Source organism: Nerophis lumbriciformis, linkage group LG33 (genome assembly GCF_033978685.3).
Source record: "Nerophis lumbriciformis linkage group LG33, RoL_Nlum_v2.1, whole genome shotgun sequence".
Taxonomy (NCBI): domain Eukaryota; kingdom Metazoa; phylum Chordata; class Actinopteri; order Syngnathiformes; family Syngnathidae; genus Nerophis; species Nerophis lumbriciformis.
Genome location: NC_084580.2, coordinates 12190001 through 12207096, shown reverse-complemented (window position 1 = coordinate 12207096; position 17096 = coordinate 12190001). Strand labels below are relative to the sequence as shown.

At 41.2% G+C, this 17096-nt stretch overlaps 1 protein-coding gene across 3 annotated transcripts in view; it reads right to left on the bottom strand.

Annotated features, from left to right (window-relative positions):
• ptch1 (patched 1) overlaps positions 1–17096 on the bottom strand; it is a 159338-nt gene that overhangs the window by 14878 nt on the left and 127364 nt on the right. For all 3 annotated transcript variants that reach the window (XM_061928961.1, XM_061928959.1, XM_061928962.1), the window contains exons 17-20: positions 14842–15025; positions 10167–10447; positions 4127–4264; positions 3897–4039 (exon numbers count right to left, since the gene is read on the bottom strand). In XM_061928961.1, coding sequence (XP_061784945.1) covers positions 3897–4039; positions 4127–4264; positions 10167–10447; positions 14842–15025 — 746 coding nt within the window. The remainder of the gene's footprint in view (positions 1–3896; positions 4040–4126; positions 4265–10166; positions 10448–14841; positions 15026–17096) is intronic.

Below are 17096 nucleotides of genomic sequence, written 5' to 3'. Positions count from 1 at the left end.
ATTTTGTGCACCGGTAAAAAAACATGGTAACACTTAAGTATGGGGAACATATTCACCATTAATTAGTTGCTTATTAACATACAAATTAGTAACATATTGGCTCTTAACTAGTCATTATTAAGTACTTATTAATGCCTTATTCGGCATGGCCTTATTATAACCCTAACCCTCTAACCCTGGCCCTAACCCTAACCCTTACCCTAACCAAATAACTCTAAATTAAGTCGTTGTTACTTAGAATATGTTCCCCTAGTGTTAAAAAAACTCTAAATTAAGTCTTTGTTACTTAGAATATGTTCCCCATACTAAAGTGTTACCAAAAACCTATCACTTTGTCTTGAATTTGAAAAAAAACAACATTTTATTTTTCACTAAAGAAGGGTTCGGTGAATGCGCATATGAAACTGGTGGGGTTCAGTACCTACAACAAGGTTAAGAACCACTGGACTAGACGTATAAGACTTCATCGGATTTAGCGATTAGGAGTGACAGATTGTTTGGTAAACGTATAGCATGTTCTATATGTTATAGTTATTTGAATGACTCTTACCATAATATGTTACGTTAACATACCAGGCACGTTCTCAGTTGGTTATTTATGCGTCATATAACGTACACTTATTCAGCCTGTTGTTCACTATTCTTTATTTATTTTACATTGCCTTTCAAATGTCTATTCTTGGTGTTGGATTTTATCAAATAAATTTTCCCCAAAAATGCGACTTATACTCCAGTGCGACTTATATATGTTTTTTTCCTTCTTTATTATGCATTTTCGGCCGGTGCGACTTATACTCTGGAGCAACTTAATGTCCGAAAAATACGGTACTTGCTTTATTAGCTTTGAAAAATGCAACATTACCTTGAGACAGTTTGGATGAATGCTCTGAATGCTGCTTGAGTGCTTGTTTCCTTTGCAAGTGTTTGAGCCGGTGTTTATTCCGCAACCGGCCAAAGGTATGGAAATATGGCACAGGTGAATTTTACGTGAATTGATACCAATTAATAGCGGGCAGAAATTGGACGGTGCCTAGAAAAGTACAGAGTCAGCATGCAGAATCTGAAGCTTAAGCCTACATCACCTTTAAGATGCACACACACACACACACACACACACACACACACACACACACACACACACACACACATACACGCGTCTGTGCGGCCCACATACCGGGGCTCAGTGCCCCCGCCGTGCTGTTTAGAATGAAAACATTCACAGGGGCTGACGGAGAAAAGTCAGGGGAAACACTCTTTTCAGTGCAAGCAGGAAAAATACGAGCAGGCCTTGTTGTTACTGCGCCGTCTTGGGGGCGCTGCTTTGTTTGCTCAGACAACAGCAGAACCTCTAAATGGAGGCCCGGGACTGAGTCCGAAACCAGAGCACACCACTGGACGTGAGGAGAGAAGACTCCCGAAGGCCTTCTCTCTGTGTGTGTGTGTGTGTGTGTGTGTGTGTGTGTGTGTGTGTGTGTGTGTGTGTGCGTGCTCTTGCTGGCAGGCACGCCATCGTTGACCCTCATGATTACAAGGTCAGAGAGCAGGCTGGAGCGAGCGTACTTTGGAAGGAGGAGGAGGAGGAAGAAGTGACTGAAGTCTGCGTGTTTGGAGGTTACATGGACCTCACAGTGATGAGCGCTGCCTTTTCTTAAAGGAGCAGGCCAAGTAAATTACACAGCAACCTCATGTTGCGGCTTCACGCGACCATACTGAAATTATTCACTGAGCTCACTGGAAACTTCTCATAACACTCTGGCCGGCGTGAACGTATAGAATCATTCCTCGTCTTCAGCCTCGTCTTCTTCAGCCTTGTATGGCAGCCTATTTGGACCTGTGCTTACGAGAGCACACACACGCACACACACACACACACACACACACACACACACACACACACACACACACACACACACACACACACACACACACACACACACACACACACACACACACACACACACACAGAAAATAAACCCCTGACACAGAGCCCCCACAGTGTGTCGGCTTTAATTTCCACTTCACCAGGCTTTCCACAGCTGCGTTCTGAGCCCCCCCAGCCTGTGCGTCCTCTCCCCACTATGCTTATAAATGTCTAGTGAGGGTTGTTAAAACTAGCTGAAAGAGATTTCAAAAGGATGTTCCTGCTCTTCTAACCCCCTCCCCTTATTTATTTATTTATAAATTTTTTTACCACTCCATCCTCCTCCTTCTCGTGACCTTCAACCCTTCTTCTGTCCCCAGGCCTACCCTGGACATGGCAAAATCTCACATAGCTGCCCACCTTTTTTGGTGCTGGTGTACCAACATAACTTGTTTTAATGCCAATTGTACCTTCCGTACGCAAAAAAAAAAAAAGAAACTGTAGATTTTACGGTAAGAAATCTGGTAGCTTAGAGGCCAGAATTTTACCAGTGGTTTTTACACCGAATTATTCTAAATTGAAAATCGCTACCAGTTATTTTTACAATAAAAAAGCTCAGCTCCCTAAATCTACAGCCAGGTTTTTACAGAGCATCACTGCAAGTGGACAAACTGTACCACTTCTATTTTAACAGTATAATCCGGGTGACTCAACTGCCAGTTGTTTTCTGTAAAATCTAAGGATTTTTATTTTATTTTAACAATGCTAACGGGTCCTTTGCAAGGCCATGGTATAGACTCACTGCTCATCCAATTTCTGACACCATTTCTTTTAACCGAAACTCCGAGGAGCAGTTTCCACAACATGGCTACAACAAACAGGTTCATGACAGATGCCCTATTTCAATCACTATAGGTATAGGGTCATTTGTGAAATTTACTGTTACTCATCCCACTTCTGACACCAGCAGAGTTGAGAGTATTAATCTAAACCCACGTCTATTGAGTTCCAAACCGCAATGTACCTCACGCATTGCTAGTAGAGGTGAGACAAAAAACAGGTGCTCTATTTAAATCATTCTCATTCCTCACACATCTATCACGCAGGTGTCGCCTGTCCTAAAAGGTCCTTTTGCAAGGACATAGTATAGCCTCACGGTTCATCCCACTTCTGAAAACTTTTCTTATGGGATGTCAAAGGAGCAGATTCCACATTTGCCCCATTCAAATCATTCTCATGCCTCACACATCATTGGGGTCTATTACATAGGTGTAACCTGTCCCAAAGCCATGCTATAGACTCACTATTCATCCAACTTCTGACACCATTTATTTTTACAGAAACTGAGAAGCAGATTACACAGCATGGCTAAAACACAGGTTCTGAACAGAAGCCCTATTCAATCACTATAGTGATTTTTTGTTACTTATCCCACTTCTGACACCAGAAGAGCATTACCCCACGTCTATTGAGTTCCAATCCAACATGTACCAAACCCATCTCACAAAGGGGTTACTGATCCTAAGGATCTTTCATACTGAGCACACCACAGATGACCTTATGGTTTACCATGATCCCTCCTCTGCCATTCTTTTCAGGGGTTCATTCTCGTGCCTCACACATCTTTGGGGTTTTTCCACAAATGTGTCGCCTGGGTGTCCCAAGACAATAATTTGTGAGGCCATTTGATAGCGTCCTGGTTACACGTCTCACTTCTTATATCAATTGTTATGGGTCGATAGGAGAGAGAAGGATAGACAAAGCAGATTAGGGATGTGTAAGAGAAAGACCGCAGAACTAGCTGAAAAAGAGGTGTTATTCAGGCAGCATAAATAAAGAGGATTACAGGGGGAAAGCAAAGAGGGCGCGGGCCCTCTTCATGCATGACCAGCATCTCAGGTAGATTCCTGTGCAACATGCAGGTTGAGGCATGGTCTCAGTGGTCTGCTGACGCCACAAAGACCCTCATACATCGAGCCGTGTAGGGGCAATCCTGTCAGCTTGTAGCATAACACATCCATAAGTGTCAACTCACCGGACGATGAAGTCAAACTCCGATCCTGCCAGCATCAGAACACCCAACAACGTAGAGAAAGCCCCGTCGAGCACCGGTGCAAACATGTGCTCCAGTGCCAGCACTGCCCGCTTGTGACGGTCCCCTATTGCTGTCAGGAAGGCCTTCAACACACAAGCACACACATACTTTCAGCTCTCATTCTTTAGAACGTAGCCAACTAAAGCACATCTCTTTGTTTGCATGCGTACCAGCGCCACATGGACAGTGAACTCAACCCCGATGCCCACAGAGGCAATAAGAATGACCACGGGGACGGCACTCAACTTGATTCCCATCAGCCCCATGAAGCCAAACAGCTCCACTGTCATGAGAGACAGCACCAGCACCTACGTGGAAGCACAATATAGTTATTTCAAAATGTGGATGGATCCTACAGATGTGTTAGAGTACTGTAAGTAGTACCAGCACGTGTGGGAGAAATGTATGTGTGCATATGGAGACCACTGAGGCCAGGGACAGGAACCTTGAGTAAATGCCATTATCAGCTGACAGGCGTCAGGTTACATGGGGCCCAAATCCTTTGAAAAGGGTGGGCAAAGAAGGGAACACCGAGTGTGAGTGTGTGAGTGTGTGTGCGTATGTGGAAATAGTCAGCCAACACAGGCTATGTACATAATCGTCCACAAGGTGGTGTGACTCTAATTGTATTATGCAAGTTCTAACAGTGTTCGATTATTTATACAGTATATATGTGTGTGTGTATATATATATATATATATATATATATACACACACACATATATATATATATATATACACACACAAATATATATATATTTATATATATATTTGTGTGTATATATATATATATATATATATGTGTATATATATATATATATATACCGTATTTTTCGGACTATAAGTCTCAGTTTTTTTTCATAGTTTATGAAAGTTGCATAATGTTTTTTTCCTTCTTTATTATGCATTTTCGGCAGGTGCGACTTATACTCCGGTGCGACTTATACTCCGAAAAATACGGTATATATGTCTGTGTGTCTGTTTATATATATGTATATACATGTATATACATATATACAGTCGTGGTCAAAAGTTTACATACACTTGTGAAGAACATAATGTCATGGCTGTCTTGAGTTTCCAATAATTTTTACAACTCTTTTTTGATGATTGGAGCACATACTTGTTTGTCATAAAAAACATTCATGAAGTTTGGTTCTTTTATGAATTTATTATGGGTCTACTGAAAATGTGACCAAATCTGCTGGGTCAAAAGTATAGATACAGCAACATACATTATCAATTTTGGTGATGTAGAAAAGTTACAATCAAATCAAATTAGCTCCATGGCATGGCCTCTTAACTTCATGTGAGTGATTAATGATTGACGACACCTGTTGACTTCTCTGAGCCCATTTAAATAGGGCTCATGTGATGCAGTCATTAGACTCGGTTACAAACGTGACAATGGGAAAGTCAAAGGAACTTAGCGCAGATCTGAAAAAACAAATCATTGACTTGAACAAGTCAGGAAAATCACTTGGAGCCATTTCAAAGCAGCTTAAGGTCCCAAGAGCAACTGTGCAGACACTTGTTTGTAAGTATAAAGTGCATGGCACAGTTTTGTCACTGCCACAATCAGGAAAGAAAACGCAAGCTATCACCTGCTGCTGAGAGAAAATTGGTCAGGATGATCAAGAGTCAACCGAGAACCACCAAAAAGCAGGTTTGCAATGAATTGGAAGCTGCTGGAACACAGGTGTCAGTGTCCACAGTCAAACGTGTTTTGCATCGCCATGAACTGAGAGGCTACCATGCAAGAAGGAAGCCCTTGCTCCAGTAGCGACACCTTAAGGCTCGTCTTAAGTTTGCTGCTGATCACACGGACAAAGATAGGACCTTGTGGAGGAATGTTCTGTGGTCAGATGAAACAAAAATTGAGCTGTTTGGCCACAGTACCCAGCAATATGTTTGGAGGAGAAAAGGTGAGGCCTTTAATCCCAGGAACACCAAGCCTACCATCAAGCATGGTGGTGGTAGTATTATGCGCTGGGCCTGTTTTGCTGCCAATGCAACTGGTGCTTTACAGAGAGTAAATGGGACAATGAAAAAGGAGGATTGCCTTCAAACTCATCAACAGGACAACCTAAAAACATTAGCGCGGAGATTGGGTCTTGGTCCCAAACACACATCAAAAGTGGCAAAGGAATAGCTAAATCAGGCTAGAATTAAGGTTTTAAAATGGCCTTCCCAAAGTCCTCACTTAAACCCCATTGAGAACATGTGGACAATGCTGAAGAAACAAGTCCATGTCAGAAAACCAACAAATTTAGCTGAACTGCACCAATTTTGTCAAGAGGAGTGGTCAAAAATTCAACCAGAAGCTTGTGGATGGCTACCGAAAGCGCCTTATTGCCGTGAAACTTGCCAAGGGACATTTAACCAAATATTAACATTGCTGTATGTATACTTTTGACCCAGCAGATTTGATCACATTTTCTGTAGACCCATAATAAATTCATAAAAGAACCAAACTTCATGAATGTTTTTTGTGACCAACAAGTATGTGCTCCAATCACTGCATCACAAAAAAATAAGAGTTGTAGAAATGATTGGAAACTCACGACACCTATGACATGATGTTCTTTACAAGTGTATGTAAACTTTTGACCACAACTGTATATATGTACACACACACACACACACACACACACACACACACACACACACACACACACACACACACACACACACACACACACACACACACACACACACACACACATACATTTTGTGAGCAAAGCTACTGAAGTCTGGACAGAGCAAACACTTAAACCTGACATTTCTCCATAACCTGTCTTTTGATGTTGTGGTAAGACTAGGACGGATGAACACAAGGGCCTTGTCCCCTTGTGTCCAAAAAACTCGGGTGGCCGGGGCTGCTGCCTGCCATAAAATACAGCCCACCGGAGAGAAAAACCAGAGCGACGTGCGTGTGTACATGTTTTTCTGTGAATTATGTCCCGGTATGTTTGCACATTCAAGCCGCATGCGTGCAGGTATACACACGCCTGCGTGTTTGCGTGTCTCCTTGGAAACTCCACCACCGACAGGAAAGAGAGGAGGAGTCGGGAGGATGGAAATAAAATCTAACTTTATAGGTTTAGAGTCAAGAGCAAAACGTTGTGTCCTCTCCCCATCTATTTCAGAGCGTTAGTGTCTGTCTGGGAGTGTTAGACTAGACTAAACAGATGGACCCAAACAAAACAGCGCAAGATAAACACTGGTGACTGAGCCTACAATAATACTCAGCAGACTAGTCTCTCTTCCTGCTCTTCTTTTGGAGACATCTCCTGGACCACACATACACATTTGGAAACACTTGGATGGCATTCTTTCAACTAAATGTCGAGAGGTGTGGATTAATATACCTGAAAAACTAACACACACAGTAGTATTGGGGGAAAAAATGACATTTGTAGCACCCCTTACACTTTGGAAGAAATACACATAACATCAAAGTACTGGTATCATATTGATTCGAAAAATGGTCAATGACTTATGGCCTATTGATTGTGAAATGCTGCCCGTGCTAAGAAGTTTTGTTTTGTCTTTGTCTTTAAACCAATTCCACTCAAATTCTACTGATGTGTGCTTGTCAATCCCCTAAAAAAGGAGTAGCGCACATTTAACTAAACATCCGAAAGCAACAGTAAGTGTGTGATCAACTTCAAGCCAATCTGACTTATATCAATCAATCAATCAATCAATGTTTATTAGAGGGTAGCGGGGGGTGTATATTGTAGCGTTCCGGAAGAGTTAGTGCTGCAAGGGGTTCTGGGTATTTGTTCTGTTGTGTTTATGTTGTGTTACGGTGCGGATGTTCTCCCGAAATGTGTTTGTCATACTTGTTTGGTGTGGGTTCACAGTGTGGCGCATATTTGTAACAGTGTTAAAGTTGTTTATACGGCCACCCTCAGTGTGACCTGTATGGCTGTTGACCAAGTATGCTTGCATTTACTTGTGTGTGTGAATAGCCGTAGGTATTATGTGATTGGACCGACACGCAAAGGCAGTGCCATTACGGTTTATTGGCGCTCTGTACTTCTCCCTAGTCCGTCTACCACTACATACAGTGGCGTTTTAAAAAGTTATACATTTTACTTTTTAAAACCGATACCGATAATTTCCGAACCGATACCGATAATTTCCAATATTACATTTTAAAGCATTTATCGGCCGATATTATCGGACATCTCCAGTTTTCATGGCCATTAAAAAAGTACAGTGAGCAGGATAACAAATTTCTTTTTTTTACATATTAAATAATATTTATTATATTGCAAGATTTGGGTCATTTCTATAGTTTTTTAATTTTTTTTTTTTTTTACAGAATAATGGTTAAATAAGAACAACTGAAACCAACTGCCACTGTACAATGGAACCTCGATTTACCAACCCCTCTTGTTGTGAACTTTTCAATTTATAAACTATAAGATCGAGCCAAATAAGCCTCTTTGTGCAATCCATTTTTTTTTGTACGAATGCTTCATTTATTAATTTTGTAACTACTTTTCTTCCCCCCCTCCCCTCCCTTCTCCCACTCGGTCAGTTCCTTTTTCTCCTCTCGTCAGCTGCTCATTTGCCGATGACAATGTAATGTAAAGTGGATCTTCCTTTGTTTTTTTTAAATGTTTGTTATTGTAGCAATATGGTTGTTAAAGTTAAGCATTTTAGTGATTTCTGACCATTTCTGAGGACACCAAAGGGACTTCTGTGTGTGTCTGCGCGTGTTGGCAGAGCAGCATATACAGGACAGTTCAGCTTGTCTTTGTAGATGTTTTGGATTGTCAAAGAGAAAGTTGACCCATCACCACCTTGTTATGTGTGTTTGCTATACACTGTATAGTACTGCATAGCACTTTAAATTGTGTTTAAAGCGTCCAAAGCTTTACTAAAATATAAACTTTTGTCAAGACTGGAACCATTATTAATATTGACATTGCTTCTTACGGAGACATTTGCTTCATTATACCATTTTTTTTCAATTTATGAACCTTGTTCAAGAACCACCACTTCGTAAATCAAGTGTCTACTGCAGGCCTGGGCAATTATTTTGACTCGGGGGCCAAATTTAGAGAAAAAAATGTGTCTGGGGGCCGGTATATCTATTTTTAGGAAAACTAATACAAAACCTCACAATAAAGTCTGATTGAAAGCTAAAAATTTTATGACAGACCGTCTTAAAAACAGAATAGAATTTTTTAATTTTTCTATGAACGATAAAACCCTGAATATTGAGAACATATGAACGTCACACCCCCCCCCAATCGACATATTTTACAATCAAGCCAAATGCAACAAACACAGCGAAATATGAACGAGAGGGGTAAAAAAACAAAAAACATATACAATCTGATATATCTGATACATCACTAAGCTTTAGAACTTTGTTGTAAAAATCTCCTTCCGTGTCTGTCCCTGACACTCGCATTTTAGGCTGGCGGCTCTGGAAACACTCCGTGGAAACGCTCCCCACCCACACTGCTTGGTGCCTCGTCTGACCTGCTGTGATGTAGATTACCATATTAACTAGTAGGGTTGTACGGTATACGGGTATTAGTATAGTACCACGATACTAATGAATCATATTCGGTAAAATACCGCCTCTGAAAAGTACCGGTCCGCCACACCCTAAGATTTTTTGTTAAAATAAAGCCAATAATGCAATTTTTTCTGGTGCCCTTTATTTAGAAAAGTATCGAAAAGTACCGACAAGTATTGAAATAATATTGGTATCAGGACAACACTAGTCACTAAAATATCATGCTAAAGCGCTGATTCGAACCATTGAAATATGTTGTATGGTTCAAGAGTTTTGGTAATTTGAAAACATCACTGCACATCATAATGTCAGCTACAGTTTCCATCTTAAAGATCTAAAAAAGTTATTTGGGAATGTCCGGCGGGACATTAATTTGCCCAGGTCTGGTCTACTGTATATTGAACAAATATTTACTAATTGCTCGGATGTGGAGAAAAAGTAGGAATAAAATAAGATCTGTTTTACCTACTTCCTTTCGGACATGTGGAATTGTAAAATTATAAACATGAGATGTATTCCAATGTAACCTTGTACGCAGGTGCCAAACAAACTAAAACCATTACCATTAGCTAGCAAAAATGTGTTGAGTGTGCTGCCCACTATTGGATTGGTGCCAGAAATAGGATTATTCGATTGTTCAGATTTGTGTCTTTACTGATACTCACAATGATGCCGGCTGTCCAAGGGTTGAGCAGGAAGAGGGCGCAGACCAGAAAAGTGCAGGCCAGCACCACGCTGATGGACAGCATGAGCCAGTGGCGCAGACTAACGTACTGTTCCCAGAAGAGGAACGGGTAGCCGTTGGGGTAGGAGGGAAGGCCTTGTCGGCTGTAGTTGCTGCAGATGGCCCGCACACTCTCGATGGCCTCCACAAATTGCGGCGTCTCTCGGAGCCCGTTGAGGTAGAAGGGGAACTGTGCGTATTCGATGGGCTCGGCCGCCGGGACTGACAAACAAACAATAGCGTTAATGACATTTCCAGATGATAAATCTGGCAAATCTTGGCAAATCTGCCAATGTCTAGCCTGTGGAGTAGCTACATCTGTGTGTGTGGGTGTGTGTGTGTGTGCGTGTGTTTGGGAGGGGGGGGGGGGGGGGACAGTGTGAAACAGAGCTCCATTGAGTCTACCCCAGCAAGTCTGTGGGCCAGGCGGGCTAATGAGGGTCTATCAGTTCCAGACACAGCAGAGTGTCAGAGCCTATGTTGATCCGGCGTAATTGCAATTTCGGAATCGGCGGCCATTACAACGCCCTAAACTTCGCGTTGTCACGTAAAAGTGTATTAAAGATGCATATATTGGGCATACGTATGTAACGCCAACTATTTGTGCCGCTGTAAGCATGTGCAGCATTATACTCTCAACTTTAAATTCCCATTAGGAGACTTGTCAACCACTTCCTGTTGCTTATCCAATAATATTGCCCTTGCTGAAAAAGGACTTCCTGCTTGTTATCCAATTGTGCAAACTCAGTCTCCCCTTGTTAACCAATCATGTTCCTTCCCCGTGGAGCGCTTCCTCTCTTGGTACCAAATCACAGGGTGGAATCAAACGACAACATGACTGTATTTATTGTTTTATGTAAATTACAGTCCACATGAGGGGCAGGGAAATGAGAACAGGGTGTGCGTAATGGCGGGGGTCTCCACGGTAGGTAGTCCGGATTATAGCGTTCACCGCGGGCACCATTAGAGCGACCACAGTGAGTCGCGCCTTGGTCTGCAACCTGATCTTGCACACCCACCGCAGTGGCACAGTGACGTCCGCTGGCTCACTTGAGACTAAGAAGTAGGCAGACGAGAGAAAATAACCAAAAACCACACGGCGTATATGCAGTGAATACACAACTGGACCTCAGAAAAAGACTTATTAACCATATACTGGACCGGGGTGTTTTTCACTCAGCTGCAGCGAGTACTAGGAATGGAAAAGTGGTAAGGAGGTTACAATGATATCAACATAGATTTGTCTTTGAATTTCACACAGCCAACTAAAGGAGAAAAGGTGATGTCTATTTGTGGTGCAGTGTTTACATTCCACTATTATGGAAAAATCTGACCATATATGGTAACTTGGTAATTTAATGTTACTAATACGTACAGTTTCTTTATTTGCTTTCCCACTCAGCCAAAATACCAAGATAATGTAAAAATGTACTTTGCAGTCCACCTTGTTTTGTAGCACTGCTGTCTTCCTTAGGGGGCAGCAGTGAGTTGCAAGAGAAAACGTGTTAAGGTGGCTCTAAGGCAGACAGACAAACTTGTTTCACCAAGTACCGCCTCAGAAATCACTTGGCTCTCTAAGTACCACCATAATTGTTAGAATAATCATGTATATATATTATCACACAACTTTATGCTTAAGGGCCGTTGCTACAGTTATTATCTGTATTTTTGTATCTGTGCAAAGCTGGCAATCCAAAAGATTGCCAGCCGTCTCTATCAGTGTTATGTCCAGACTCGTCCTGCTGACTGCCAAGGCCGAACATCGGGCGCAGACAAAGCAGAGACGGGGCGATAGCACCAGCGTTAACACATTTGCGTTTTTGTATAATCATATATTGTGTCTAATTGGAGTTGTCCAGATTACCCCCTTCCCTCAGTGACAGCTTCAGTGATGTAACAGGGACCTTCCAAATAAATAGAGGAAGCATGCGGGCTGGACTTTAAAACGTAGTTTGGATCTGTAACTACAATACAGCCCAAAACACGTGTCTCCTCATTGAGCCAAATTGAACTCTCTCTCTGCATGATTCCTTGCTTCTCGTCTGTTTAATAGATGTCATCAGTGTTTGAACCTGACAATAATGACCAATATTAAAATGCAGTAGTGTAGTAGGCCTAAGTATTCACTAAAAACAAGACCAAGATTTTATTTAACAAGTATATTTAATATTTTTAGCTACTGTAACATACAGTTTGAACAGTAACAATGTGTTTGAATACAGGAAAATAAAACATTGAACTTAAATAATAAATCAAATCAAATTAATTGAACAGAAAAGTTAAATAGACATTGTACTAAAATAAATATAATATCAATAATATAAATAATATCAATATTGTTTTGCGTGTGATTTGCGTGGCAATTGGCTGAGAAGGACCTTTGATTAGGGCTCAAGTGACGTCATTATAATATTTAATTAAGTGGTTATAATAATAATGATAATGGATTAGATTTTATATCGCACTTTTCTATTATTAGATACTCAAAGCGCTCACAGAGAAGTGGGAACCCATCATTCATTCACACCTGGTGGTGGTAAGCTACATTTGTAGCCACAGCTGCCCTGGGGTAGACTGACGGAAGCGAGGCTGCCAGTTTGCGCCTACGGCCCCTCCGACCACCACCTATCATTCATTCATCATTCGTTCACCAGTGTGAGCGGCACCGGGGGCAAGGGTGAAGTGTCCTGCCCAAGGACACAACGGCAGCGATGTGGATGTCAAGAGGCGGGGAGCGAACCTGCAACCCTCAGGTTCCTGGCACGGCCACTCTACGCACTACGCCATACCCTGATTCCTTGGCGTACCATTGGATGGAGCTTGCTTACCACTAGTGGTACATGTACCACAGTTTGAGAATCCCCGCTCAAAGACGTTTTTAATCACTCTTTGTTTGTTAGTAGTATTACACAAAAACTAAAATCAACTTTGTAAATGTTGAGCGCACGGGTATCCAAACTATGGCTTACAGGCCAAGTGCGGCCCGCCGACGTCTTCAATCTGGCCTGTGAGACGTCATGAGTTAATAAATAAGGTAAATTGCGTTTTTCTTAATAGTCTAACCAATTTGATGCTGCTAATATGTTACCATTTAGTGGACAACGTGAATGATTCAGGTCAATGACCTTAGATAGACAATATGCATAGCATTTACTTAAGACCCAATGCAAACAACCTCCCCTAGTCATGGTGCAACAAAAAAAAAATCCAACCAACACAAAATGTCAACAGACATGGTCACACATAACACAACCTGCTCACTGAACTTTGTGGATATTATAAAACATATGCCATAAAAAATTCAAAATTACACCTATTACAAAGCATGTATCAACAGTAATGATACCAAGTACAATATCACTTTATGGTCTGTACTACAGTGATTAGATTGATAGTTTTCATTACGGCAAAATATGTTTTTGTTATTTATTTTTTTACCAACTTAGGAAATTAGTACCAGGACACAGGAGAACTTTAAGGGTAAGAACCAAAGGATTTAAATCAAAGCCACTAGTAGTTTTTGCTTATGTTTACCTACTTTGCACCATTGACTTTATTTTGCTCAAATTATTGTTTGTAATAAAAGGAAATAATCATAACAATATTATTTGATTGATATTGTTACACACCTATCTTTTGTTTTTGTCTGAATATAATTATGATTAAACATGTTACATTAAGGCGTCACGGTGGAAGAGGGGTTAGTGCATCTGCCTCACAATACGAAGGCCCTGAGTAGTCTTGGGTTCAAAACCGGGCTCGGGATCTTTCTGTGTGGAGTTTGCATGTTCTCCCCGTGACTGCGTGGGTTCCCTCCGGGTACTCCGGCTTCCTCCCACCTCCAAAGACATGCACCTGGGGATAGGTTGATTGGCAACACTAAATTGGCCCTAGTGTGTTAATGTGAGTGTGAATGTTGTCTGTCTATCTGTGTTGGCCCTGTGATGAGGTGGCGACTTGTCCAGGGTGTACCCCGCCTTCCGCCCGATTGTAGCTGAGATAAGCTCCAGCGCCCCCCGCGACCCCAAAAGGGAATAAGCGGTAGAAAATGGATGGATGGATGGATGTTACATTAAACATGTAATCATTCAATGATCTTGAAAATGTGAAGTATCAGCATTAATAACCGATACTCTGCACCTGTAACTACTTGGTATTGGATTGATACCCACATTTGTTGTATCGCCCAAAAACTAATGTAAAGTATCCAAACAACAGAATAATAAATATCTATTCCAATTTAAGGGAAGTGCAGATACAAACATGTTACAACAGAAATAACAACAGTAAATTAACAAGTAAAATAATTAAAGTTTTGAGAATATAATACAAATGGAAACGATGCAATATGTTACCGCATACGTATGCTGCCAAATTACGAGCTTTTGTAAATCGTTTTGAAATGGTTCTATTAATCATATGCCCAATAATATGTTGTTATCACAAGAGGCTGCAATATACTGTATATTGTGATCTAGATTTTAGGTCATATCGTCCATCTCTCTTTCGCGATACTACTTTCTTCCTCAAGGGGCAACAGTGAGTAGCGTGTGCTGCTGCAACGTGTGTAAAATGACGAGCGTCAGTCTAGTTTCTGTGAACACAAATCTACTTACTGCTGAGGCGCGTCTCGGGCATGGAGTCGGTGCGGTCGTGGAGCCACTCAGGAGGGTGCGGGCGGATGTTGGCTTGCGACGCGGCGTATGCCACCGGGTCATTGCTGACCCAAGCTGTCAGGTAGATGTAGAAGGCCCCAGGGTTGATGAGCCCGTCTGCGTCCACAAGCCTGTGACGGGTCAGCTACCAAAGCAAGAGAGAGAGGAGTGTTATTGTATGCTCTTTGCAAACACAAATATGAAGAAACGCTGGGTTTATTAAGTAAATAATATGATTCTTGTACTAGGGCTGCACGACTGATCGACATCGAATCAACATCGAGGCTGAGGTTTTCCTTTTTCGCTCCATCGTCATTGGCATTTCAATGACAGCCATGTTCGCCAATCAGAAATGTTGAGCCTCGCATTTATTGGTCTTTCGCTTCAAACAGGGAGAAAGAGGGCTCACTCCGTGCATCGCTCTGAGCGCATTTATTTAATATTAGAATTAACTGAACACAGTGAGCCCTCTTTTCAGTCATTCACAATCTTGTTTACACACACAGAAGGCACAGACAGCCTACGTGGTCACGACACACTGGTAAGAAGTGCCGCAAAGTGACAAAAATTAGGAGGAAATAAAATGTGATTACGAAGCTAAATGTCCCGTCGTGGTAATATTTCAGCTTAAAATCCGATGGGCAATATTAGCCCATCAACTTGGAAAAACGTGCGAGAATGCCGTGATCAGGTGATGGCAATAAACAAAACGACAACGCTCGACCGAGTTTTTCAAAACTGGGGGGAAAAATGCACTTAAATTTTTTTTTTTTTTTTTTTAAGTTAAATTTCTACTTATACAAATGAGAGTCCATGCTATTCTTTTGTTTGTTAATTTATTTAGTACAACAAAGTTATTTACCTTCCAATTACAGTACAATGGTAAACAGTTCTACACTAATGAAAAAAAACAGTTCATATATTTTTAAATGGTTACTTGCATTACTATTATTTAGGGCTGTCAAAGTTAACGCAATAATAACATGTTAACTATTTTCAGTTCAGTTCACTTGGCCTTAGTGTGTGAATGTGAGTGTGAATGTCATCTGTCTATCTGTGTTGGCCCTGCAATGAGGTGGCGACTTGTCCAGGGTGTACCCCGCCTTCCGCCCGTGTGCAGCTGGGGTAGGCTCCAGCACCCCCCGCGACCACGAAAGGGACACGCAGTAGAAAATGGATGGATGGGTGGATTATTAAACACAAAAATGTGTTCTCTTTTACCCTGTCAATGTCTACTCTGTCTATTTGTATTTGTGTTTGACTTTCTCTTCTACTGTTACAGAATAACATTATTTTAGTTTTACTGAGATTCAAAGATAGTTTTAATTTGTTCATTTCTTCTGTTATTATTTGTATTAGCTTTTGCGTGTTCTCTCCTGAACAAAACACAGTTGTATCATCTGCAAATAATACTACCTTTAAATCCTTTGTAACTTTAAAAATGTTGTTTATATAAAGATTGAACCATTTTTGTCCAAGTATTGATCCCTGAGGTACGCCACAAAATATTTTCAGGTCTGTACAAGTGTGTTCGCCTATCTTCACGTATTGCTTCCTGTTGGTTAAGAAGCTTCTAACCAAGTTCAAGACCAACCCTCTGATTCCATACCTTTCTAATTTGTTTATTAAGGTGCTGTGATTAATTGTGTCAAATGCTTTTGTTAAATCCATAAACACCGCAGCAGCACATTTTTTGCTATTTTATTGCATTGGTGATCTCTTCCGTTATAAATTTTAATAACGGCACTCATTTTTCTGGCTGGCTGAAATATTGTGTAATTTCAGCCACAATATTTCTAGTCGAGTCCTCAATTACAGAATGATTAGCAGGCTCAATATTACATTTTATTAATTAATAAGGAAGGTTAAAATGTTGTCATGCAATAATATGAAGCCACCCCCCCTGAAAATTATCTGCCTAGGATACACTTAATAATGATGAAAAATTATACCTATCTGCGATTCATTTTGAGTTAACTATAAGCAAAATGCGATTATCCATCCATCCATTTTCTACCGCTTGTCCCTTTTTGGGGTTGCGGGGGGTGCTGGAGCCTATCTCAGCTGCATTCGGGCGGAAGGCGAGGTACACCCTGGACAAGTTGCCACCTCATCGCAGGGCCAACACAGATAGACAGACAACAAAAATGCGATTAAATATTTTAATCGTTTGACAGCCCTATTATTATTATTATTATTATTATTATTATATATTA